This window comes from Chrysoperla carnea, chromosome 1 (assembly GCF_905475395.1).
Source record: "Chrysoperla carnea chromosome 1, inChrCarn1.1, whole genome shotgun sequence".
NCBI classification, from domain to species: domain Eukaryota; kingdom Metazoa; phylum Arthropoda; class Insecta; order Neuroptera; family Chrysopidae; genus Chrysoperla; species Chrysoperla carnea.
Window position 1 is genome coordinate 117888634 of NC_058337.1, and position 25993 is coordinate 117914626.

The 25993-nt window shown below is 29.2% G+C and overlaps 1 protein-coding gene across 2 annotated transcripts in view; it reads right to left on the minus strand.

The window, feature by feature from the left end:
* Positions 1-4007: 4007 nt before the first annotated feature.
* LOC123301297 (probable serine/threonine-protein kinase DDB_G0271402) overlaps positions 4008-25993 on the minus strand; it is an 86213-nt gene continuing 64227 nt past the window's right edge. Inside the window, exons 3-7 of one of the 2 annotated variants that reach the window (XM_044884041.1) lie at positions 20020-20218; positions 8470-8558; positions 7932-8187; positions 7092-7407; positions 4008-6209 (exon numbers count right to left, since the gene is read on the minus strand). In XM_044884041.1, coding sequence (XP_044739976.1) covers positions 4486-6209; positions 7092-7407; positions 7932-8187; positions 8470-8558; positions 20020-20218 — 2584 coding nt within the window. In that variant the 3' untranslated portion in view covers positions 4008-4485. Of the gene's footprint in view, positions 6210-7061; positions 7408-7931; positions 8188-8469; positions 8559-20019; positions 20219-25993 lie in introns of both variants that reach the window. The other variant, XM_044884034.1, reaches the window with a different exon arrangement.

The following is a 25993-nucleotide window of genomic DNA, read 5'->3' on the forward strand; positions in this document are numbered from 1 at the left end:
ACATTAATTATATTTAAAACTAATTATGAGTTTTCCATTAAAAAAAAAATTTTAAAAATTAAATAAAAATTTCAATTTATATTATTTCACCAAATAAAAATTATTTGCTTGCAAAAATTTGTGGACGTCTGTGGAATTATTATTTTCATTTTTTCTCTAATTAATAATAATTATAAATAAGGCAATTTGTTTACACAGTCCATTTAAAAAAATGTTTCCCTCATTATTAATTAAATATTATACATCTACATATTTTATATACTTTTTTTTGTTAATTTTTTCTTTTTTTTTTTTTTTTATACACAAGTCAGGATCGACCATCACTGGAAATAAACTTATTTTAACAAGCATTCAAATAGTATCAATGAAAATAATCGAAACATTCGTTCTTCATAAAAGTAAATCTTATAATTCTCTTTCATTTTACATTTAAAAAAAGGTTGTATTCTTAAGTTAATTTGGAAAAACAAATTGTCAAAAGTCGATTTTACGATACGAAGTTGTTACAACCAAATAAACTTCTGCCAAATTTTAAAGCTGCAACACTTTTTTCCTTATTACCATGCTTTTTTAAATAATTTTATTGTACTAATTCTAAAAATAGCCCTCTCTTAGCATACATAGACATTCGGTCTTTTACAAAAAACGAAATATCGACGAATTGTTTTTGCTATAGTTAATGATGAATGTGACATTTATACCAAACTTTGTTTACATTTTCTGCCATTTAAAGTTGTAAAAGAACACACCCCATTAAATAAAGTAATAGACCTTTTCATTTTCAAATCACGATTCACTTTTGTGTCGGACTAAATGAATAGGGTATTCCACTATTTTTGAAAAAAATACTTTAAAATGTGGATTTTGCTAATAAAAAGCCACCACAAATTTATTTCGGAAAAATACACACGCTTTCTTGCCTAAAGCTTAAATTAAATTTTAAACCTTTTTTAAACTGTCAAAAACGCATCCAATTTGATGACGTAATATGGGTATCACTATACGAAATAAAACAAATAAATTTGACAGATATATTCATAGACATCTGATTATAATATAAATATAAATACTTATTATATGTATATATTATACCCAGCTGTCTACACTGAACTAACTGATGGTCTATGACTCATACCGCTATGACATCACAGCAGGGCTTACCCGCGTTTTAGGTCACGTGATAGACAGTTTAAAAATTACGATTTTTAATTTTAATATTTTAAAAGAAAAAAGGGTTTTTATGACCCAAAATCAGAATATTTAAGTATATTTTTACATAAATTTTAACTTTTTTCATATTTCATGATTTATTTTTTACTAACGATAATACCCTATTATAGCCAATGTGATAAAATGAATAGCAAATGTCTTCTATCTTAGTCCAACTAATTGCTGTCAAAGCGAAAAATAAACTCAGCACTTTCGCTTATAACATGATGAAAAGGTCTACTATAAATACTCTTCAACAGTTTTTATTTTCAATTTACGATTCTAACGATTATTTTCATACGATAATATTTGTAATGTTTTTTGACTAGAAAAAACAAAAACCAAAAAAAAAAATTTTAATAAAAAATGAGATGGAAGACCTCGAATTAATTAATTATATAGAAAATATTAACATTTTTTAAAATTATTTTATTTTTAAATACATTTTGGCATTTTCTTTTTTTATTATGTGGAGTTTTTTTTTTAAATTAAAATTTTTGATGTGTGCGTATAAAATAAGCATAAAAAGGTAATATGAAGCTTTTTTGAAGTTTTGATTCTCGCGCCTTTTTTCTCATTTGAGATCAGTTTCGATGTTGTTGACGAAGAAAAAAAAATTGGGTTTAATTATCTCAATATTTGACGAGGTCATACTGTAGTTTTTTATTTCAATTGGCGTGTAGCAAAAACACATTTAAGTCTCAAAAATTATTTGAACTTTTCTCGTTTTAACTTAATCTTACAGATACAATTTTTAATTATTAGCTGCAATAACTCTTTTAATAGCTGCCATGCAAAAGACACTGCTCATATGATGAGAGTATCATTATGTAGATCTTTGATAATAATTTATATGTGTGATATAAATTATTATGGAAAAATAGTGACTGAATATCACATTTTGACAGAGTAAAATGTTTTCTAACTCGAAAAAAGTTTATTGTTTGTGACATGACGAACAACAGTTTGAACCCCCCCCCCCTCCTTGAATGATTCCTGTGCACGGGTCTACGACTCTACGGCTCATTAAATTCAATTTATATGCTTCTTTCAAAGAAGAAACTGAAACTAAATTGAAAAATGATTTCCTATATACTTATAGTGAATTTTTCGTGGAAAGATCGAAAATATTATTTTGTTAGATCTTTTGTTGCTAGATGCCAGTCATTTATCGTTTGGTGTAAATTCATGAGTAAAAATTCGAATAATTATTGAAAACGTAAATGTTTCGATTTCAGTGTAGCACAACCAAAAATTTTTCAAAATAAATTAATACTTAAATCAAATCTAAAATGTCAAATACTACTGATAAGTAGAATACTGAAATTCTGAGGCCAAAAGGAATTGTCTTTAAATTAAAAAAGGAATTTAATTGTATCGAGAGATTAATGCCCCTACGCATAATAGAACACAGGTAGTTCCTCATTTTCATTTCGATTTAAAAACTGTAATTGACATCAATACGACAAAAATAAGGACAAATTTTCGTTTGAGCATAGGTTAATCTCTAAAATATTTTCAATTCAAGCCAATTCCTTGAACAAAATAAAGCAGCCTTTATAAAACAGCAACCGATATTTTAAAGTGTTCAAATCTTATTCCTATGAAAACAATTGGGCGTACCAACACAAGTTCAATTTGTGTGTACAAAATTTTCTAATTGACTACAAACACTCGAGAAGTAAAGCACTTTACTTCTGAGTTTAAATTTGCTTTACTTGATTTTTTTAATAAAATCACTTTATATTCATTATAGGGTCCTTTTTGAGATCAAATTTTTGTGACTTAACTATTTGGGATTATTTGTTTATCTGGAAAGGAGTAGGTACATGATATTGCTGCAATCAGGAAGACAAAATGGAATTCTGGTGTCACTTTAGGAACTTTACAAATATTTCTCCTATGTTAAATTTTATCTAGATCTCATATAAATATTCGAAAGAAGATCTCCAAATAAAAGAAAATTGATTTGAGTTATTTTATTTCGATTACTAAGAAAAATGAAAAGTAGCTTTAGAATTCCTTTAGCAAAAGGTATGTTTATTTTCACCATAAAATTAAAAATCATCCACTGGCTAAAATTACTAATGATCTTGCTCTCGCTAAAGAAATCCTAGTTTTATTTCATAAATATTGCTACCAAAAATGATGATTGCATTCTTCTATGACCGGCCCGGATAATAATAAATAATACTGCAGTATTGGTATAATATTTTTGAATTTTAATATCTTTTATATTTATTATTTGGATCATTTCTTACATAATTCAAGAAATTAGACATTTACATTAAAAAAATGATTGCTGATTTGACTAAACTGTTTCCCGTCTCGATACTGCTACACTATCTTAAGAATTGTGGTTTCAATCAAATTTGAAAAGGTCATGTAGATCTTTTACAAGAGGAGACACGAATGTCAATAGGAAATCGATTGAACAAATCAGTCCATTATAAAAGAGATTGTAGCCCATAGGAATTTGATTCTCCCTATTTTGCAACCTTTAAAACCGTTACAGTTACACTATATACATCTAAATTTTTTGAAGATACGTTTGTCGTAATTTCCTGAATTATTATTACAAAAATTTATCTTGTCAATATTGATCTTGGACCCTAAAAAAACTTCGTAAATTAAATAGTACCAACAAGAACAATGAATTTGCTTTAAATTTTTTTACTTATCACAATCAAAGTATTTAACATTTTAATACTAATTAATTTATAACCTAATAATCATTTATGTAACCTTTAATTATTTATAATTCTCGTTGTCAATATAGAAAATAGTCTCAATAATTTTCTGTACATCTTCTTATTAAAAATAATAAAGGCTTCCATTTTGTAGATTTTAATCCAACAGTTTCTTTTTAATAAATAAAAAAAGAACTGTATTCAATGTTCTCATGTTAAATGAATTTTTATTTTTTAAATAATTTTTTGGATATTTATGTTGATCAGCCGAAAATTTTATCTAAATTGTTTTTACTTTTTTGGATTTCCTAAATTTAAATGTCTCCCAGTGATACAAACAGCTGAATTACGACAATAAGTTTCGTCTTTAAATTTTTAATCTTCGAATTGCCTCATTTTCTATATCGTCGATATCCGAAATAAATATTTTTTTGTATAATTTTATGTAAATATGACGAAGTTTTGTTGTAATAAATAGAAAAAGTTGTAAATACTTTGAATGTTTTGAACGAACAGGAAATTTTGTGGAATATAATTAAAGGCTACATAATTTTACACAGGGCATTTTTCTTTTCCAAACAATAAGTTATGATTTTTTATCAAAAAGAGGTAATTTCGATCTGACAGCACCTTCACAAATCATTAATCGTTGTGAACATTTCTTATTCCCCCCAATACTAGTTGTCGTCAAACTACTACTACCACTGATGGTGTTAGTGAAGGTACTACTTGGCGCACTACTCACACTTCCACTTGCACACCCACTCGTGCTACTACTGTTACTATGTACAAACGTCGACGACGGTAAATGATGTCGTTCTAATAAACTTCGCCGGAGCGCAGCAATTCGTGAATTACGTTGAATTTCATTATAATCCACCGTCGACAATTTAGTCGCAAAATTTCGTGAAGGAAATTCTTTTGTAGTTGTTGAAGTCGATGAAGATGATGAATCATCTGATGATTTATCTAAGTCGTTTGTATTCGATGGAGATGTTGTGGTTATTGGTATAGGTTTCCATCGATGATAGCTTGTGTGACGGAAATTTCCTCCACAACCTTTTCGTTCAAAATACTCAACAATTTTTGCGATTTGATGTGGTTGTCTTGATGGACCGGTGAATTTATGATCTGACGATGAACCACTGTCACCCCAATGATGATGATAATGAATAATATCCGAACCACCTCCTAAACTAGATACATCCTCGCTACTGTCTGTATATATAGATGAAGTACGTTTATTACTTGATGAATATAACAGTTGGTTTCCACCAGCATGTGTCGTAATTTGATTCGACAGTTCAATATCAAAAGCCAAACGTTTTGCTAACTCCATGTCTACACTATAACGTGCATCAATATCTATAATATTTCCACCATGATGATGGTGTCGTAAATAATAATTAGAAGACGGAAGATCTAAGTCGTCTAAGGAACGTAGTGAACTGACTGTTGTTCCACAACCTGTCGTACTGGTAGTATCATCTAAAAAAAATAAACTTGACGCGGCACTTGAACTCGATAACGTTGCTGTGGATTTATGTCGTTGTGGGTTTGAGGACAAATCGATAGGACAACACGAAGTATGATAATCTTCACCAACACTTGAAAAAAATCCGGATTCACATGATCCGCGACGTTTTAAAGATAAATCACACGGTAAATCGACCAAATTCGTACTAGAATTGTATTTTATTAAGGGTTTATTGTCGGAGGACGCACCTAGCGTAGCTGTTGAGACATCCCCAGGAGGTGAGGAAGATGACGTCGTGGAAGTGGTTGATTCTTCATGTTTATTAAATAATGGATGACTGAATAATGAATTTGCTTTAAATTTTTTCGTCGCTCCCGTTGAGGATGATCCCCCAGGTGTGTTCTCTTCACTGCTACCAAATGTTTTACGTGATGATGCCGGCGAAGCGGGTAAACTTTGTGGTGATTTCCGTTCATCATTCACAGCAAAACAGGAAGGTAATTCAAAGCACGATGAAAATAAATCACTAACCCCCGAGGTATATGAGTTTGGAGCACCACCGACAATTTTTTTGACACCTCGAAACTGAACAAGATTCTCGAATGGATTCTTTTTCGATACAGGCGAATTCCGGGGCTTGTAGTGTGGGTCTTCTAAACACATGATTTCTCCAATCTTCTTTGCCGTTAAATAGTTACCATCCATTGAAGATGTTGTGGAATCTGCTGGATTTGAACGTGATAATAAGTGACAACGAGCTTTATCACTTGGTGCTGTGTGGGGTCCAAATACTAATGAACCGGAATCTTCTGAATAAGAACGTTGATGTACAACTGGAATATCAATTATTTACAATTATTTATTTTCAAATCGGGAATGAGAGAATAAATTTTTATAGAACTGTATGTCTCTAGATCTTTCTTTCAATTTAATGTGAAATATTCGAAACAAAAATAAGTGAATTTTTGAGAAAAATAAGCGACAGAGTTGCTTTAGTCTAAAAAAATTAAAGCGCTCAAATGCAAGTTGAGTGCAATGTACAATAAGTGTTTCGTATTGATGTATGTATTCAGGTTTCTAGGCATATATTTCCAAATTTTAAAATTCTTTAAAACCTTTCTAAACGACTGTAATTTGAGATCCAAAGACTGTTCGATTTCGAGTTCGATTTGATTATCTACTAAAATGATATTTCTAGACCCTACCCCTCAGTTAACAGTTTTAATAAATCTAGACTTTTTTTTTTAATTTAAGAATGTAAACGGTTTTCATTGTTCCAATCATTTTGTCCCATACAAAATACATAGAACGAAGTATTTGCCAACTTTAATAGCATCTCCTTCATAGCAACCTTAAATCCGAATATTTGAATAAAAGCAGATTCACTTCATTTTATCATTCATTTTGAAACTAAAAGGAGACTAACTCGTTCTCAATCATTACTCCTTGGACAAATTGGAGCTGCCAAAAAGTAGCGAAACTACCATGGCATCAAATTGCATATACTCAAGTCGTTTGAGGCAACTATTTTAGATCGTCATTTTAATATTACAATTTCGTAGTTTTTTTAGCCAGGCAAATAGTCGTTTTTTTAATCAATACGGAACAAAACTTCCAAAAAAGAAATGATGATCGAAAAAAAATTTATAGCCAGCAAATTAAACAATAAAATGTAAAGTGCATACGTTTCCTATTTAATGAAGTACTATCTTTACTTTGTTCGTTGTCGCTTTGTAATAAATTAGCGGATGAAACAGCCAATAGTTCTTCACTGTGTGCCACAAATGATTTCTCGTTGGTATTCTTTAAATGATGGTTCAATGGTAGATGACGTAATAATATTGATGATGAATCTGTTGTATGTTTATTATTATGTAATAATAATGTATCCACAGATTTGCCTTTGGTAATATCAGCCTTTGGACGGTTTTGTTTTAATAAATCATTTTGTTGTTGTTGTTTATGATCGATTTGGATTTGTGACAAACGTTTTACTAATTCTGTAAATGTTGGACGAATTTTTGGATCGAACTAAAAAGAAAACAATAAAATTAATTACGTATACCTGGTATTTTAATCTTGATTACAGTCAAAACCAGTTATAGACTGTCAGATAGTGAAAATAACAAATAATCAATGTTTACAGCCTGTCAATGATAGGGAACTGAAAAGATCTTGTGATTCTATTTCTTTTTGATCTTATGCAAGATCAATGAGATCCATGGTTACCATCTCGCATAAACTACCTTGGTTATGCTAACAACCAATTATCCTCAGAAAGTGGACTTCAAGATATCAATCAAGTTGTTTTCAGAAGTATGGAACCTTTTTTACATTTGCTCTGTGCAAATTTTGTGACGCAGAGATACATATACATCTACACTCTCTTTTATTATTTCTCTCTTTAATTAAATTCGACCCTTCGTGGCCACGCTAATTTTATTGCTCACTCCCCCTTCACGTTTACATACGATCCTTATAGACAGTATGAAATGAAAATTCAGCCATCTAGCGTATAAAATTTACGTCTCTGATTTACATTTTTAGATACTTACGTTACAACAACAAAATGCTATTTTAAGGAACTCTGGTAATGTTTCCGGTCCGCACATCTCAGTAAATGCAATATAATCCAAACCAAAATTATCAGTACGTGGTAAGATATCAGGATCGGCATCCACTCGTGCAATTAATTCACATAATACGATACCATATGAGAAAACATCACTTGATTCATCATACCAAAGCCCTTTTAAACATTCTGGTGACATCCAATATGGTGAACCAACCACACTTAACTTGTAACCTTTCCTAAAAACAAAGCGAAAATGTAAGAAAATCAATAAAGGGCGTTCTGGGAAAGCAGGCATACAATGAAGTTGGTGCTTCAGATTTAGTCCAGAAAAGTTCTACTATCATAATTTTAACTATAATTATTAATTCGTTAGATTTTTATTTTTTTAAACAAAAAAAATTGAAATGAAAATGAGTTAAAATTAAATTTAAGTAAAAACTTGGTAACTGAATTAGGAGTTCCAAAACAATGTTTACAGTTTAACCTTTAATCCCAAAAACTACACCAAATATACTTACGTTGGATCTGGAATTTTAGCTGCCAAACCAAAATCACCAACAAGAGCTGTCATTTCGTTTTTTGATTCATCTTTCTTAACTAATACATTCTGCAAAACGGAAAAAATAAACTTTAATTAAAAAAAAAATTATTAATTGGCTTTAGCTATAAATTTAATGTCCCATAAAAATTTGTGAGCTCTGATAATTTAATGTTTTATTATGCATTTACATAACTCTTAAAAGAACAAATAAAACAATAGCTGATATAATTTATCATCTGAAAAGTAATTAATCTTCAAATTTAATAGATTATATCAGGAGTTTTTACCAAGTTTTTTAATTTTAAAGAACTGCACTTAATCCAGTAACAACGGTGTCGGATTATAGAAACATACAGTGTTATGGTGTACCTCAGCAAATAATATTCTAAATTAACTTAGGAAGAAAACTGTAGATTTCATGAATCATCTTTCAAGAAATCTGCCCTGACCATCAAATTTACAATTCCCTTTAATCTCTACATCACTTTTTTAAATTTTACATACATACACCGGCTAAAATGTAGCCTCTCTAGGTATGAATAAGATAATCCAAACTATTCTTTTACATGGCCTCTTCTTCATCCCACGGCATGTGGTTTGTTCGTCAAACTCCGTTCCCAAGACACACATATAGCGTTACATAGAACTAAACAGCGCGTGGAAACGGGCGGTTGAGTTGAGTTCCATGTTTTCGAGCCTGAGGGGATTTAGCGGCAATTGCAGTACCACGCGCCACTCCGAATAATAACGAATATTTTTATTCCTGACAATCTTCAAAAGAGACTCGGGCAAACCACACGCCATGAAAACCACATATTGATCAAGCGACAGTTGAGCTTTACACGAAGAGAAATGCCGGTTCGAATATAGCAATTTTTTTTATGCTGTCGACTGGACTTGAAACAAGAAGTTTTAGCTTCCAAAAAATTAATATTTGCTTTACAATTATACATAGCCAAAGTATTAAAGTAAAATTGAGAAATTTTACTTTAATACTTTGGTTATGTAGGAGGAGGGTTGAACGGGTGAGAAATGTGGTCCCTAAATTTTTGTTTTCCCTAAGTTTAGAAGCATATTAAAATTTTAAAAATTATTGAGCGACTAATTTGTAAAGACCACTCGAAAGCTTGTTTTTTTGTCTTTTCCAAGCAAAATCGGCACTTCTGGATTTAAAATTCTGTATCTTCTGAAATAATCTGATCGCACTGAAAATTTTAAATATCGTTAAAACTTAAACTGTCTTCTTTTAAGCCCTGTAATATTGTTTTGTAAAAACATTAATCATTCTTCCATTTTTCGTTTTTAAAACATGTAAAAAAACATAATTTTTCCTTATTTTAGGCGATTTTCCACCTGGCAGCCATTTTATATAAAAAGGCGTTATCAAAAATCTTATTATGATAATTAAAAAACTAGTACTTGGAATCTTTTGATTGATTGATTGATTGATTTTGACAACTTTTATCTTATTTTGTAGTGACCTTGAAATTGACTTCGACCTTCAGGGTCATTAAATAGTCAATTCTGGTTCATGACTGAGAAGAGATTTCTAATTACTAGAGAAAATTACTGACCAAGAAAATTCTAAACCTGAAATTTTAGTTTACAAAAGCTCTGTTAAATCCATTCAATTTTCGACATACTTTCGCCGTTTTATGGTATTCTATACATATATAGATTTGAAAGTAAAGAAATAAAAAAAAAGTAAAAGCATAAATTGTAATTTAAAGTATATACGATATACGAACGACTGTAATACATATTTCAATTGCTAATTGTAACTTCCTTTGTGAGATGCCTGGGTGATTTTATTCAAAGATTCCCAGATAAATTAGAAATTACTATACTATAATATATTTAACTATTTATTATAGGTTCCTGTCAAACTCAAACATTCAAATTCTACAAGATTTTTTTAAAAATATTTTTATTTTATTGGTAATTGAGACTTATCTTCTTCACATGTTCAGGTCACCTAGTTATGAAAAGATCGAATATTTTCACAGATCTTGGAAAGCCAAAAAATATAAACATATTATTGATGGAAAATTGATTATTGATGGAGGGAGGAACGTACTTTTGGTACTACAAGACAGATATGGTCTGAGTACACTCGTAGGCGTCCCGAAGATCTTATATCACTTCCAATGGCCTCTATTAGCAAAGTTGTTGCTGCTATTACAGGACACTGGTTGGGCGGCAGGCATGCTGAACGCCTGGGTCTGGCAGTGTATCACGACTACTGCAGGAGCTGTCACAAGGATGAGGAGGAGGAGACAATGTCTCATCTTTTCTGTCACTGTCCAGCTCTTGCCTTGCCTTGAGAAGATGGACTTACTTGAGCCAGCTTCTCTTTGACGACCTCTCCGAACTAAAGTCCGCCGACGTCAAAGTACTCCTGCTGTTCTTAAACAGCTCCAAATGGTTCATGGAGTAGTGGCCGGGAATGGGCCAACTCTTTTTCGGTATCACAACGGACCCTATGGGCTAAGTGTGTCCCAACCCAGGACAGCCACTCTAACCTAACCTAATCTAAGTATGCACCACCAAATATGAACCCGATTGAGCCCAAAGTAGGCACACAGTCTTCGCTTCGCCTGAATAATTAATTTTCGCCTAAAAAAATTAAATTTCCAAAATATTTTCGAAAAAAATTAATTTTTGTCATTCTTATTACTTTTCGTCATGTCAATTGTATCGATAATTGTGTCTTATTTGATGATGTCTCGTGTTTCTAAAAGATTATTAGAACGTGCTTTTCTATGACCCTTGAATGATTCTTCTATCGTTCTTAAATGCAAAAAATTTTTGAAGAATTTGCACGCTTCTGTATCACAAAATTGGTTGAATACACTCTCTTAAGTTTGAAATAGTGAAAATAGAGACTATTCACTATTTTCTAGTGAGAAGTGGTAGACTTCTTACAATCAAATAGTGAATAGTCACTACAAAATAGTGATTTGTTATACTTTCCACTATTTCAGTTTTAGACAGCAGGCATTATGGCTCACTATTGAAAAGGATAATTTCAGAAATTTTTATTGTTTATAAAATTAAAATACACCCCGACATCCAAGTCCCATGCATTCTTTAAATCGAACCGAGATGTATTCCTATTCCATCTAAGAAATACATACATAGTACCATACAATAAAGAAACATTCTCGATACTGAACAAGAAACAACTTTCAAATATATTACTGGTAATACGATTCATGTCACCAGAATATAAATAAAAAATTTAAGAACAATCACAAATCAAAGTTTAAAAGATACAAATAGGCCACTAGGTATGAGAAAATAATCGAAAAACTTTCCATAAATCAAGAGAAAAGGAAACGTTTCAATTTTTAAATTTAAACTTCGAACTATGATCATGCAAACATTGCATTTTATAAAAATATATACAAGATGTTCAAGAAGTATCGAGGCGATCAAATTAATATGAAGTATTTTATGAAACAATGTATCGGGTAAAGTTTAAAGGATTGAAGCAAAGCACTTTTGACTTTAAGATTAAATATTTTCGTGGTTATTATTTATAATTCTCAATTTCCCCAACTATAAGGTTTAAGCTACACGGTGGTTAAAATCGACTTTAAAAGGATCTAAAAACTAAGGGTTCATAGGTAAACAGTATGTAAATTTTAAAACCTTAAATAAAAAAGAAAATGTTTTGTTTTGAAAATTATAAGTTTTAAGTACAGCTAACGAAGATTTTTGAGAAACATCTATTTATATTGTCCGTTTAGCCCTAAGTTTTTTGCCCTTGCTTTTCAACGGCTGTGTTCGATGTCTGTTGTCAAATTGTCGATTAGCTAAAGTATGCGCAATATACAATAATTCCCGTATGCGCAATATTTAAAAATCGTACGATAATTTCATGCCAATGTACGATGTGCGATAGCCTACTTTCGTCGTACATCGTACGTTTATTTTTGAGAAAATAGACAATTTTAACATAAAGCTAAATGTATTTTGATAAGTACGAAAATTCTGCTTTATGTACGATGATAATTTTACGTTACTCGGACGGTAAGTTCCCACTTTAGGTTGTCAACACTGACACATATCGAACACAGCTATCCTAGCTAGAGTAGTTTGAATTCACATAAGATTCCCAATATGTCTTTTTGACCTACCGGTAGATTCACTTTAAGTCACATTATATAAATTTATCTAATGTTTTTGAGGTACGGAATCCTTAAGAATATTTCAGTAAAAAAATTTCACTTAATTTAAGTAAATACAAGTGGTAAATAATTGGTAATAAGTAGGTACCCATCATGTGGGTAGGATGGTAATAAATAATCTATTTATGTCAAAATTACTTTGAAAGTACACTTCTTTACTACCACATAAGTTAGTTGTAAGTAGTATTAGATAGATTCTATTACAAGATTATAATAATTTTCTTAAAAAGAAAATTGAAATATATACAATCAAATCACGCGATCACGATTAACTATAAATATGCAAAAAAAATAAATAATATAATAATATGTATAAATAATAAAAATTTACATAAATTTTGCATATATCAAATATCATATCTTTTATATTTAATTTAATTAAGTTATATAACCCAAGTAAAAATATTTATTTAGAGACGATAATATTTAAATTAAAAGATATGTTTGACATTGCCGGAATCAAAATTATTCTTTCCGGACGCATGTACTCGTGATAATATTTTAATTCTTTATTGTTTTCGACACCTTCTATTATAGTACAATGTACTAGCCTCAAAAGGGCTTTAGCCTTTTGGAGGCCCTGGATACATATGGATCTCGAGGCTCCTGTATAGATAAGGATACACATGCAAATTTTTAAAATTATTCAACAGTAGAAACTTCGAAAATGGCAAATCAAATATTTAATCATTGAATTGAATACTTAATACGTATAGAATGGATCGGACGGCTCCAAATAATCATTTTTGAAGGCACATTGAAGACCTGGCCACTTCCAGATTTCCCAGTGGAAAAGAGGGACCTGTGCAAAATTAATCTATGATAAACAAAATTTGGAATATTTTAGAGATAAAACTTTAAACTTTAGTTAAAAAATACTTCTCATAAAAATATCTATAATTTTTTTCCTTCCCGAAACATTTTTGAAAACACATTTTCCGCAAAGGTGTGTGCTAACATCTGCTAAGTTATAGCCGAAATAACCCACCGAAACTTGCGAAAAGTCAAAGAAAATGACCTCGAACGAATGCGGAATGTTAAAGGCTCTTAGGAAACTCAATTTGAACCACGCTTTACTAAGAAAACAGTTGGCCAAAAAAAGATATAACAAATATCTAGCAGTGAAACGCCCTTGGCCGCTGTACTAATTCGATTATGCTAGACATCAAAGAATTATTATAAACCAAGTTCAAAGTATTATAATTATACCCTGTATATTTGTAATACATATCAAGGTATACTAACTTTAGTCCCAAGTTTGTAACTCTTGGAAATATTGATGATACGAACAAAATTTTGCATACGTGTCCATTTTCCCCAAAACTATAAAAGATAGAGAGTTGAAAATTTGCAGGTAGCTTCAACTAGTGGTCTTGTGAGATATTCTCGAAAAACGAAAAAAATTTCAAAAGATCCGTCATTTGTATAAATTCTGTTGGTTTTTTTAAACTCTTCTAGTTTACGATTTTCTTGAAATTTAGTATGCTGGGGGTTTTAGGGGAGAAAAATCGATCTACCTAGGCTTCATTTTTAGAAAGAGTCGTTTTTTCTCGGAAACGGTTCCAACAATTTTCATAAAATTTAGTATGCAGGGGGTTTTGTGTCGAAAAATCGATTTAGCTTCGTTTCATTTTTAGAAAAACGTCATTTTATCTCGGAGACTTTAATCTCGGATTCATTCATAAAATAAAATAAAAAGCAAAGCTCGGTTATAAAGGTACTAAAAAATAATGCAAGCACTGATATTCATCACTGTGTATACAGGATATTTCAACAATTAACTCAGTCAATTGTCTGTCTTCACTTGTTATTTTTATAGTTTATATACGCCACTAACACGTGTTGATAATAATAATAATTAAGTTATTAATTAAACTTATTTAATAAATACCTTTATATATTTTTAATACATATTAAAAAAACAAAACAAATAAATTATAAATTTGTAATAATTGTATTATAGACATTTATGACGATGTTGATTGTGGTGTACGACTGGTAGTGTACGTACGGTGCTGTGGTGCTAGTTAGTTGGTGCTGTAGGATGAAGTTTTAAAGCATTATAAATCCAATTATCATGATAATTAAAATATTAACAGGATTATCGTAAAATTTACATACATTATAAATCTATTATATTATACATGTTTAAATGTCCTTCACAATAAATATATACGAATAATAAATACAATAACAAAATAAATATGAAAAAAATTTTTCTTTAATTTATGTTCGCATGAACTTGCTTTAAGGTCTTTATTAAAGATGAAAGGTCTTTAATATAACTTTAAGGTTAAGGTCATACGAGCATCGATTTTACCTCACGTTGATAGTTCTACATAGTACTACAGTAAGAGAAATTACGTAATCTGGCCCAGTGGCCGAGCTCGCTAAGGCATCTTAACTTGCTATGACTGCTGGCTAGGAGGCTGCGGATTCAAACTCAGGCAGCGGCAGTGAAAAAAAAAGTAATTGGGGTGGTAAATTGATCACACTGTCGTCGCTTGGATAAGAACGAAGTAACCGACTCCATCCACATCATGATATGTAGTTGTATATATATTCGAATGTAGTTGAAATAAAATAATGATGTGAGTGGCCTCTGTTAGAGACTTATATGGCTGAGGAACGGAGGTAAAACCCAATTAATTAATTATTATTACCTCCCCCCTCTTTCAATTCCTTCACAAGGTTTACCTGAAGATTGATATATTTAAAGAAAATGATTCTTACGCGCTCGAGATAATTTGAAAAAACAAAAAATTTGTAAATTAAGCTCCACTTTCGGTTGATACTCCAAATATAAACGAATAGTAAAAAAGACGAAATCTCCAAATTTTGACCCATAGTACCGATGACTAGAGCTTTCGATGAAAATTTGGGATTAAGCTTTGTTCACTCTCTAAAAAAAGTTATATGGTGCCTAGAGGTGCTTTTCCCCAGAGGGTATTGGAAAAATATAAATTGAAAATGGCAACGGGAATTGATAGAGCCATTATATCTTAGCAAAAAGTGTCATTAAAGTATATTTCGAAAAGTCATCACGTTCCGAGTTACTGGCGATTGAAATTTGAAGTATTTAACGTTAAATAACTGAAAAATTTCATGTTGAACACTACGCAATAAGTTTTGATTTAGAGAGTGAACTTAATCAGAAATTTTCAGGTCAATCGGAGCTATAGGAAAGAATTTAGAGGTTTAAGCCTCGTTTGCTGGAGTATGAAATTAAAAGCTCTATGCAAATATCCATATAGATTAATAGATCAAATTGATAATTTTAGAATTAGAAAACCTAAAAGACGTGAACATATGTAGACATGTTCAGCTCATTGAATTTTCGTGTGGAAAACCTTACCTCTGAATTACTACGTAAATAGAAGTAATATAGGTGAAGATATGTTATTTAGTCATATAACATCACTAGTAAATTTTTTAATTAACTAAAAGTGTTTTTAACTATATTTATAGAATTTGGCATAACTATGTCTAAAAACACATTAAAATTGAATAAATTTTCTTTATGCAATTTCTTCAACACGTTAATAATATGATTTTTCTTGGCACATTCTTTATAAATTACAAAATTTTCCTTTAATATTTTTCATTTCAAATTTTTGACATCTTGAAAATAATATACAAATTTTAATATTGTATAGTTAATTTCCGTTCTAGAATGATAAGAAACTAAACAATTTTGGAGTTTTCCTCCCGAACCTTAATTAAATCATTATATTATAGAAAATTTTCTAGTAAGTAACTGGAAAATTTTTATCGAGACAAATGTTTCAAGAAAAAGTTTTTTTGGTAACGATGATTTTGACCATGACCTTCAGGATCTTTTAATAGTCAACAAAGATTCATTAGAATCATTACTGATAAGAAAAAAAAACCACTTAACATAAGTACATAATGAGAGAATATTTTATTAATTTTTAGTAATATCTATATTTCCCATCTAGGGAAAGTTTTTTTTTTCGACTATTACCACAAACACACAATTAATTAATAGTAACTAATTAATTAGTGGTAAAAAAAATTAATTATAATGTTTTTCTAATAAACTTAATGAAAGTTTTTCAATGTCATGAGTATGTTATTAATATTATTTTTACTTTAACATATAATTAACGCCCTCCTTGACTGTGTTCATAGCAAATAACCCTTAATTATCATAAATAAGAAAAAACTGATAGAATAAAGCGGTGTACCTTGAATCATTTTTCAGTTTCCTGAAAATTCTACTATCACATACTATAGAAACTGTATTAAAGCAAATTAAGTTACAAGAAGACAACCGGCAGGCAAAATGGTAGTCTATGTAGTTTTCTTCAGGGCCGAAACTACAATGGCAATAATTCGGGGCCTCTGACACGGGATTAAGATTAAAAATTATGATCACAAGTGATTTTTAAATGTTACTCCCACATGTTGCCTTATCCTCGGATCTCTTAAGCTTAAACTACGGCCCTATTTTTGTTTCCAGTTAAAACCGGATTTTTTTAAAGAATACTGTATTTAATAATATTCTACCTAAATCGCCGTTTTTAAGTGAAGTATAACCCTTATTTCATTTTTAAGCGCAATGTAGAATTTTGAGGAGGTAAAGTTTAAAAGATGTACCATCATGTATCTAGGATCAATGGACATGGCAACATAATGTTCTTGTCCTTTGTTACAGTTTTTCTTATACAAGTAGAAAAAAAGAAGTCTTATTCATCGTCAAGAATAAAATATCGATAAGAGTAAAAAAAAAAATCCTATCAAATTCAATCGATGAAGGTGATCTAAGGTAAACTAGGATGTGATCCTCAGTGAATTCAGGTCTTCTACCACGGATAACATTAAATTTTGAAATAAAAATATAGTTTTTATCGATATATATGTCTGACATTTAAATTTAAAAAAATATTAAGCGAGTAAGATTGAGAAAAATATTAAGCGAGTAAGTGTTTTAAAGACTGTTTCCGCTGTTATATTTAAAAAATGGCTTTAAGGACGTTACCAAAAAAATGAGTTTATGGAAATATTTGAGACTTAAGTTTTTGAAGTTGGATTCTATAAGGAAAATTAGACGAAAATTAAGAGTAAAATTTTTCAATACATGCCATAGCTTTTGAAATGCGGATATAGAGAAAATCACTAATAGAAGAAATAACACACAAATGCCATTCATTTTATCACTTTAAATGTATTTTATGGAAAAACGAGTGCGGCTTGATATAATTTGCTTTTAACGAATATTGGTTTTCCAAATTAATCTTAAGAAAATTCGCTTTGTGACATAATAAGTATACCTTTAAAAATACTGCAACATAGGAATTATGTTAAAAACGCAAACTTTAACAGCTCAAATTTATGGATTTAACACCGTAAGGGATATTAAAAAATTTACCTTTCTATAAAGGTCATTAATGAGAATACACGATTTAACGGCGCTCCTAAGAAAACTTGATATTTTGGGAACGCCTTTAAGAAACATGTAAATGAAAATTGTGAACCGTGGCACAACAGACTCCCATATAATTTTTAATATAATTAAACAATTATACAACGGAATTATATGTACGTTATTATGAAAGTGAATTTGTTGTATTTTATGTAAATCAGTTCAGACAGAAAGAAGAGAAAGGATTTAATTTTTTTTTTTTTTGTAAAAAAAGATTACAAATAATTTTAAACAAATAAAAATCACAATTTAAACTCACACATATTGCAATTGTATTAAATTATCGCGATCAACTACATACTAATTAAAATAATAATAATGTTCAAGTGAAAATTTCCGGTTGATCATAAAATTAATAAACAAAACAACTAAAAATTTAAATTAAGAGGCAATGAAAGTGGAAAATATAACATTGAAATTAATAAATCTGATTGTAACAAATAAAAATAAAACCTGTTATAGTATGGAAAACTTCCGAGGTGAAAAAAATATCGATTTTTCAAGTCACCGAATTCAAATCTTAAGTCAAGAAAAAAGCAATATGATGATAGCTAAATTTATTAAAGGAGTAAATGGTTTTAAGGAAGTTCCAGCGTAGTGACTACTAAAACCTACTTTTCGACAAATTTTAACCAAATTTTTTTCAGACTAAGAATAGGACTTCTATTAAATCTATGAAATATCAAAGTTTCAGAAATTTTGACCGAAAACACGAGATAATTAATTCCTAAGTTCGTCATTTTGACATAAATTGATCAAAATTGGGAAGTTAGATATTAATTATCTCGCGTACTAAACGGTTAAAATATCTGCAACTTTGAGATTTAAAAATGTACGAGCGCCAGGACAATTTTGGATAAAAGCCTTGATTTTTTTTATATGAAGTTGGTATAAATCAATTCTGAAAATTTCAGGAAGGGATTGCCCGATTATTTAAAGAAATAAATGACTTCAAGAATAGACATATTTAACATTAGTTTTATGGGAAAACGGTAAATGGATGATAAGTTTTCATAGATTTCCCCAAAACTTTTCGGTGGAAAGTAAAAAAAGACTAGTTAAGGATGTATGAGCACGGTAGTGGGGACACAAATTTTTTTTAAAAAGATTCAATTTTGATGGTGAATTATGTTATAACTTGCCAATATAAGAGGAAAAGTAGTAATACAATTTTTCGATTAGTGGAGTAGTTTTCAAAATATCAAAAATTGAAAATTTTGTTTAATTATTTAGCTTTCAAAATTTCAAGGCAGATAATAAAAAATTGTATTTTTCTTTTTTGTCTACATTCATGAAATTATAAACAAATTCATCATTAGAGTTGAAAATAAAGTACAAATAATTTCAACCACAAGTCTAATCTTTCCTAGCCTATGAAATTTATTCTTAGCCTGTGAAAAAAAAAATTGGTTAATTTCTGTCGAACACTAGGTTTTACAGTAGTCGCCACGCTGAAACTTCATTAAATTATATTATCCGTCCATATAATGAAAATCATTTCTTCTGAATTCAGTAACTATATAGATGTTATTTATTTAGTGTAATCTTTCTTTGATGAACAGATCGGTGTAGTTACCTATATTGACTACATATATATCTGTTAACCAATCGAAATTGATATCAGAAAAAAGAAAATTTAATTACGAAAATAATGGTATATACTTGTCTGGAAAAAACCGTTACAAAAAAAAATTGATCAAAATTAATTTAATTCAAAATAGTCATGCACAGTTTTCGATAGATAATAAAGCAAATTCATCTTTTATGAAAAAGTTAGACACTAAAGAACTTTTAAGTCCATTTTGTCTCTTATTTTATATGTCTCAAATAGTTGGTAAATATAATTAATTAAAATACAAAATTTATAATACGGTAAAATGATACTTACTTTATCGGTAAGATCACGATGTAAGAATCCTTGTGAATGTAAATACTCCATACCCTTTGCAATATCACATGCTAATTGTACTCTTAATAATTGTGGTAACTCAATTGAGTAATTTTGTATTAATTGTTCTAATGAACCACCATTTATATATTCAGTTAACGCATGTAATTGTCCTTCATGTACACAAACACCCATAAATCTGTAAGCAGTCAAAAAAAAAAATTAATTAGATATATAAAAAAAAATTTGATTAAATTTATTAAATTAAAATTTTAAAGAAACTCCCGACACAACATCAGGTCTGATCGATTTGTACCGATTTTTTGTTTGCTTGAAGATAATTTTAGGAGTATTCATAGATCAGTTTCAAGAAAATCTGCTCATCCGTTAGAATATCATCACGTCTTTTCTAGTTTTTATCTGGTACGGAACCCTATATTAACACTTGAAGCATAGCTAAGAGGACTCTTGTTTAAGTTACCTTTCAACAAGGTTTAGGACCTACGATGTGACAGATAGGCACAGAGATACATAGAAAGGATAAACCCCTTTTTTTTTGCCGAAGGTAAAAATAGACTGCTACACGAAAAAACTCCTTTTCATTTTTGAGCAACATTTCAAAATAAAGAAGGTTTGGAAGCTACAGCTTGCAATTGAAGTTCGAACTTTAATCAGAATAGTGATTTAATTTCAGCTGTGGAAAGATAAATTAAAAATTTCAGATAGCTTGCCACCGATGAATTTTATGCTTTCAAATTTTTTGAACCTGTGCTTTTTTCAAAATAACGAACGCAATAAAATAATTATTGCGTTCGTTTTTAGTATTTAACATTACATAACACAGAAATTTTTAAATATCATTACAAAAATAGAGTCATAACAAAATAAATGTTTAAAACAAAAGTTGTATAATATACCAAAAAAAAGACAATAAACAAAGAAGTGTATAACTATGTATAGAAAGTCTACATCTAATTAAATAGACTATCATATTATGATATAGCAGATACAAAGTGTTCTAAAAGTTAGGACTCCATTTTAAAATGGAAGAACAATTTCATTTTAATATTTTGACTTCAGATACTTAAAGCGTATGTCTAGGAGTTTTTGTGAATTTATACCAGATTTAATCTGTTTTTATCTGCCATAAAGGAAGTATTTCTATTTTTTACCTACAAGGCAACCAAACAGACTTTATTTTTTTGTGTAAACTTTAAAAAGTCTAAAAAAGAAAAAGAACATTTTTAAAGGTACAACTTTTTATCAAGATATGGTAGAGAAGGCATGAGGTTGGTGTGAATATTGTTAGATTTATCTTGACACGTCAAGTGCACCAGGGTACGTATTTTCTTATTTCATACTTTTTAGAGCGTGATTTTATAGTATTCGGGTTTTAGTTTTATAACTTTAGTTATTTTCGTTCTGTATTTTTTCAGAATAGTCACTTTTATTGACATCACTTATCCTCGGAAGCTTGCCTTATTTGAAGTCAAAATCTTAAAATTAATTATTTGTGTACAAGTATATATTCCATTTGAAAATGGATCTCTCATTTTTGGAAAACCTTGTATTATAACTTTAATAAAATTATAATATCACACCGTGGTCGCGTCCGTTGGTATCGTAGCACATCTGTGCATACAAATACAAAATAAATGTAATTGTCCATTATATAAGTAAAATTTGAAGAATTCAACCTTCACAAGGTGTTTTTTGTTATTAACGTTGACTTTAAATAAACAACTATTTATCATGAAAATATAATTAAGTTATTATCAAGTTTTTTTTATTATTATTTTATAAATTATTTAAAGTAGTTATAAATATGCAAATACATATTATCAGTTGCGTATCTGAAGGTCATCTGTAAGAACACAGGAAGAAGACACCACGGTTAGGGTGCTAACTTATAATATGGGCAAATAACTGCGATTCTTTTTATACCATGTATATATGAAATATACATAGTATATTAAGTTTAGTCCCAAGTTTGTAACGCTTAAAAATATTGATGCTACAAACAAAATTTTGGTATAGTTGCCCGTCTGTCAACACGGAAAAAGATATCAAACTGAAATACAGCGCACTCAGGACGTAAAAAGTGAGGTCGAGTTCGTAAATGAGCAACATAGGTCAATTGAGTCTTGTGTCCGTAGGACCCATCTTGTAAACCGTTAGAGATAGAACAAAAGTTTAGATGTATGAAGCATTTTTTTGTAAACATCAGTGTTTACTCACGAGGGCACATATTAGATGCAAATTTTATAGTATGTATTAATATGGGATTATCAGTTATGTATGTGTGACATGTATATAGGTATATGTGTAATGTGATGAAGTAATCAACACTGTCTATACATGGTATTTTAACAATTAACTCAGTCAATTGTTTGTTTTCACTTGTTTATTATAAATATTGCAGTTATTATACACTATACTTGATGAATTTTACCGAGGCCAACATTTCAAAAAACGAAAGTACTTTTACAAAAAAAAAAAACGAACCCTAAACTCGCACTTGAAACATAGCTAGGAACACTCTCCAATAAATTATCTTTCAAAAGAAACAAAAAAAATCATCAAAATTGGTGCATCGGTTTTGGTGCTGCAATGCGACAGACAGGCACACACACACATAGCGGTCTAACTTATAACATCCCTTTTTATTTGGTTCGGGGGATAAAACCTTAAAAACGAGAAAAAATAAATATAGGGCCGTTGAAAAATAATTGATTCTCGAATTGACCGGTAGACGAAACAAGTTTGAGAACCTCTGGTCTAAAAGATCCGAAGATGTGAGGATGGGATCAATTAATAGCCCATAATAAACAATTTTTAATTCCGCTCCTGTTGTATTTCTTCAAATATAATTAATAATAGTTTACTAACTAATAAACGATCTTTAAATATGTTATCAACGGTAAAGAGAAGGGGGGGGGTGTTTTATAAGATTAATAGCTTGTTGATTGTTTTAACAAAAAAGGATAGAAAAACATTTGCTAATATTTCCTTGGTTTTTTTTTACTGACATTGGAGGTCCCAATAATAACAAAATCATTAAAGTTGTCCAAATTTTCTTTCCAATCTTCAAATGCAAGTAATCCTTCGCCTAAATGTTATCATATTATGCGAAATTTCAATCGGATTTTATATTTAAAATGTTTTTCAAGTGTTTTCGTTAACTAGGAGATGACATAAAATTAGCGGCTAGATATCGAAAGACATTATTATCATTCTGAAACTATTTAATTTTGAAATATTTTCAGCTATCGAAACGAAATTTATTAAGGGTTAAATTTGAACGACGAAAGTACAAAAATTATTTACATGCTTGATAGGGTTAAACTAAAAATGCATGAAATGGATTTTGATGAAATCATTTTAAAAAATCCTCAACGTTTAAGAAGCTCTTCAGGTATATTTAATTTAAATTTTTAATCTATTAAGTTTATGTGAAATCTGCACCGCAATTTATCTGCAAAACCGAACAACGCAAGGTATTTTGGTTAGTTTATCATAAATTAAACCATTAATAATTTATTTTAAAATGACAACAAATTCATTAATAGTTTTAATTAAAAATAAATAATAAAATAACAATACAAAGAATATACTTGAAAAAGTACATTTATTCAAATCGAATTATTAACGGTCAATTTTATTTCATAACAAAAATATTTATTTCCTATTTACAAAAAAAAAATAAAATAATAATTAAAATTAAAAAGATGATAAAATTAAAAAATTAATTTATTATAAAATAAAATAAAATAAAAATATATAAAAACAGACAACCTCTACTATGTATATATTGTTGTTTTTATTGTTGTGGGTCACATCGACTATTATAATAAATTAAAAATTGGTGAACAATAGAATTTTTTCACTAATTATTTATTATTATTAAAAGTACAAATTCCTAAATCGCATTGACGTATAATATTATTAATTATAATTATAATATAAAAATCATTCTATGGATATAAAAATAGAGCCGCGTTTATATTATGTACTTTTTATCAAGAAGAATTGCATGCAGCTTTTCTTATACTTCCTTCCTGAATTTAGATGAGGTATATGTTATGAAAAATCAGAAATGGTTTTAACTTCCAAAATAAATTTTAAGTGTAGTTTAAATAAATACGTGCAGTGAAAAAAAAAATTATTAATATGGGGTTGTCCCAACCTCGTGTCGCGAGAACAAATATGGCGAATGGGGCCACAAATATGATAAACTACCGTACGAGGTTGTGTGGTGAAATTTACACAACCGCATAAGTTGTTTGTATAAAATAATTGTTGTTTTGAAATGCAACTTAGTTTTAAATAATTTTTTTTTAATTGGTATAAATATTTTAACAAAATAATGATGTGATTGACACAACCGCATGAGCAGACCGGGACAACTCAGGTTATGTTTCTATTATTTAAGTTAAGAACTTGAATCAGCGACCTATGGATTACTATTGATTTTAGTGACTTAAGTCCATCGCTGTACCAACTGGGCTACCGATGGTTGTTATATATTTATAAAAATATGTTATATATTATAAAAATGATCAATAAGTTTATTTAAACCTCCCTGTAAATGAGTACCAATGATTTTCATGAAGTTGAGACAATCGCATATTGGCTAGACATGACAGGTATGTGTTCGCAGTAACTAAATCCTTTATTTAAAGCAAACGCAAAGAAATTTCCTTTGAATTCGTCTATTCGCTTCATTTACACGATTATATACTCCAACTAGGTACAATTTTATTTTCCATAAATAAAATGCATGACTTTAAACTAAAAGCAATCTCTTTCATAGAAGTTATGATTTTGTATATCTAACTTCTGTGATTTTGTATCAATTAATTCACATTTTAAATTTAATCCCAGTCTATTGTAAATACAAATATTTACCTGTACTTATTCCAATCAGTAGAAAATTGTTTGAAAGTATTTTTACTTTATTTCAATTGCGTACAAAAGTTCAGAAATTTGTTAAATCTACTTTTGAAATTTTCTCTCTTTAGAATACTGTTTAAACATCGAAAAGGAAAAAATTTTTTGTCATAAAATAGAAGAAACAATGCAATAGCAAGAGTTCACGAAGAAAACGAAACAAGCTTTTTATAATGTTTGTAGTCAAACACTAACACATGTTTGTAGTCAAGCACATAGTCAGTTTAAAATTGATGATAAACAGCGATGTATATACAGATGGCCCTTCTAAATTCATTTAGTTCAAAAATCGTCTTTTAAGGATTTTGTAAATCCTTTAATTTCTTTTGTTTATATTAATTTTCGGAATTTCATAACTTTTTTAGACAATAATTCATCTTTTGACTATTTTTCCAAATCTCATTTCAGAGTTTTTATGGTAATACGTGTTTCGACATTCCAAAGATACATTAATTGTTAAACTTGCTAATATAAGTTGGAGTTTATATTATTTAAACTTTGTTTCGCTAGTGATTATAATTATTTGATAGATCATACACTAATGATACTGATGATTCGATGTACCTAGTTAAATTTAACCTTGTTCACACTTGATTGGCTACTTTTTACATCAAGGTTTTATTATGTTTATTTTATTTTGTATACGTATTTTAAAAAATTTTATATTCAAACATCTATATTAATTATTATTAATCAAAACCCAATTAATAAATATAGAGTTGTCTTATCTTCTTCTTTTATTTGCAAACAATCCTTATTATTTATTGTTATTATATTAATTTAATTAATAACGAATATTGTTAATTAATTTTATTTCATTTGTACATCGATTTTGTATTGATTGTTTAAGATTTAATTATTTAATTAAATATATGTTACGGTAAAGGTGATAGTGAGAATATAATTAATGTTTTCATTAATCCACATCGATTATTGTTTATACCAAAACACATCAAAGTATGCATATTTACCGTAACATATACAAAACTGTATTTTAAATCATTTGATGTAATTCGTATTAATA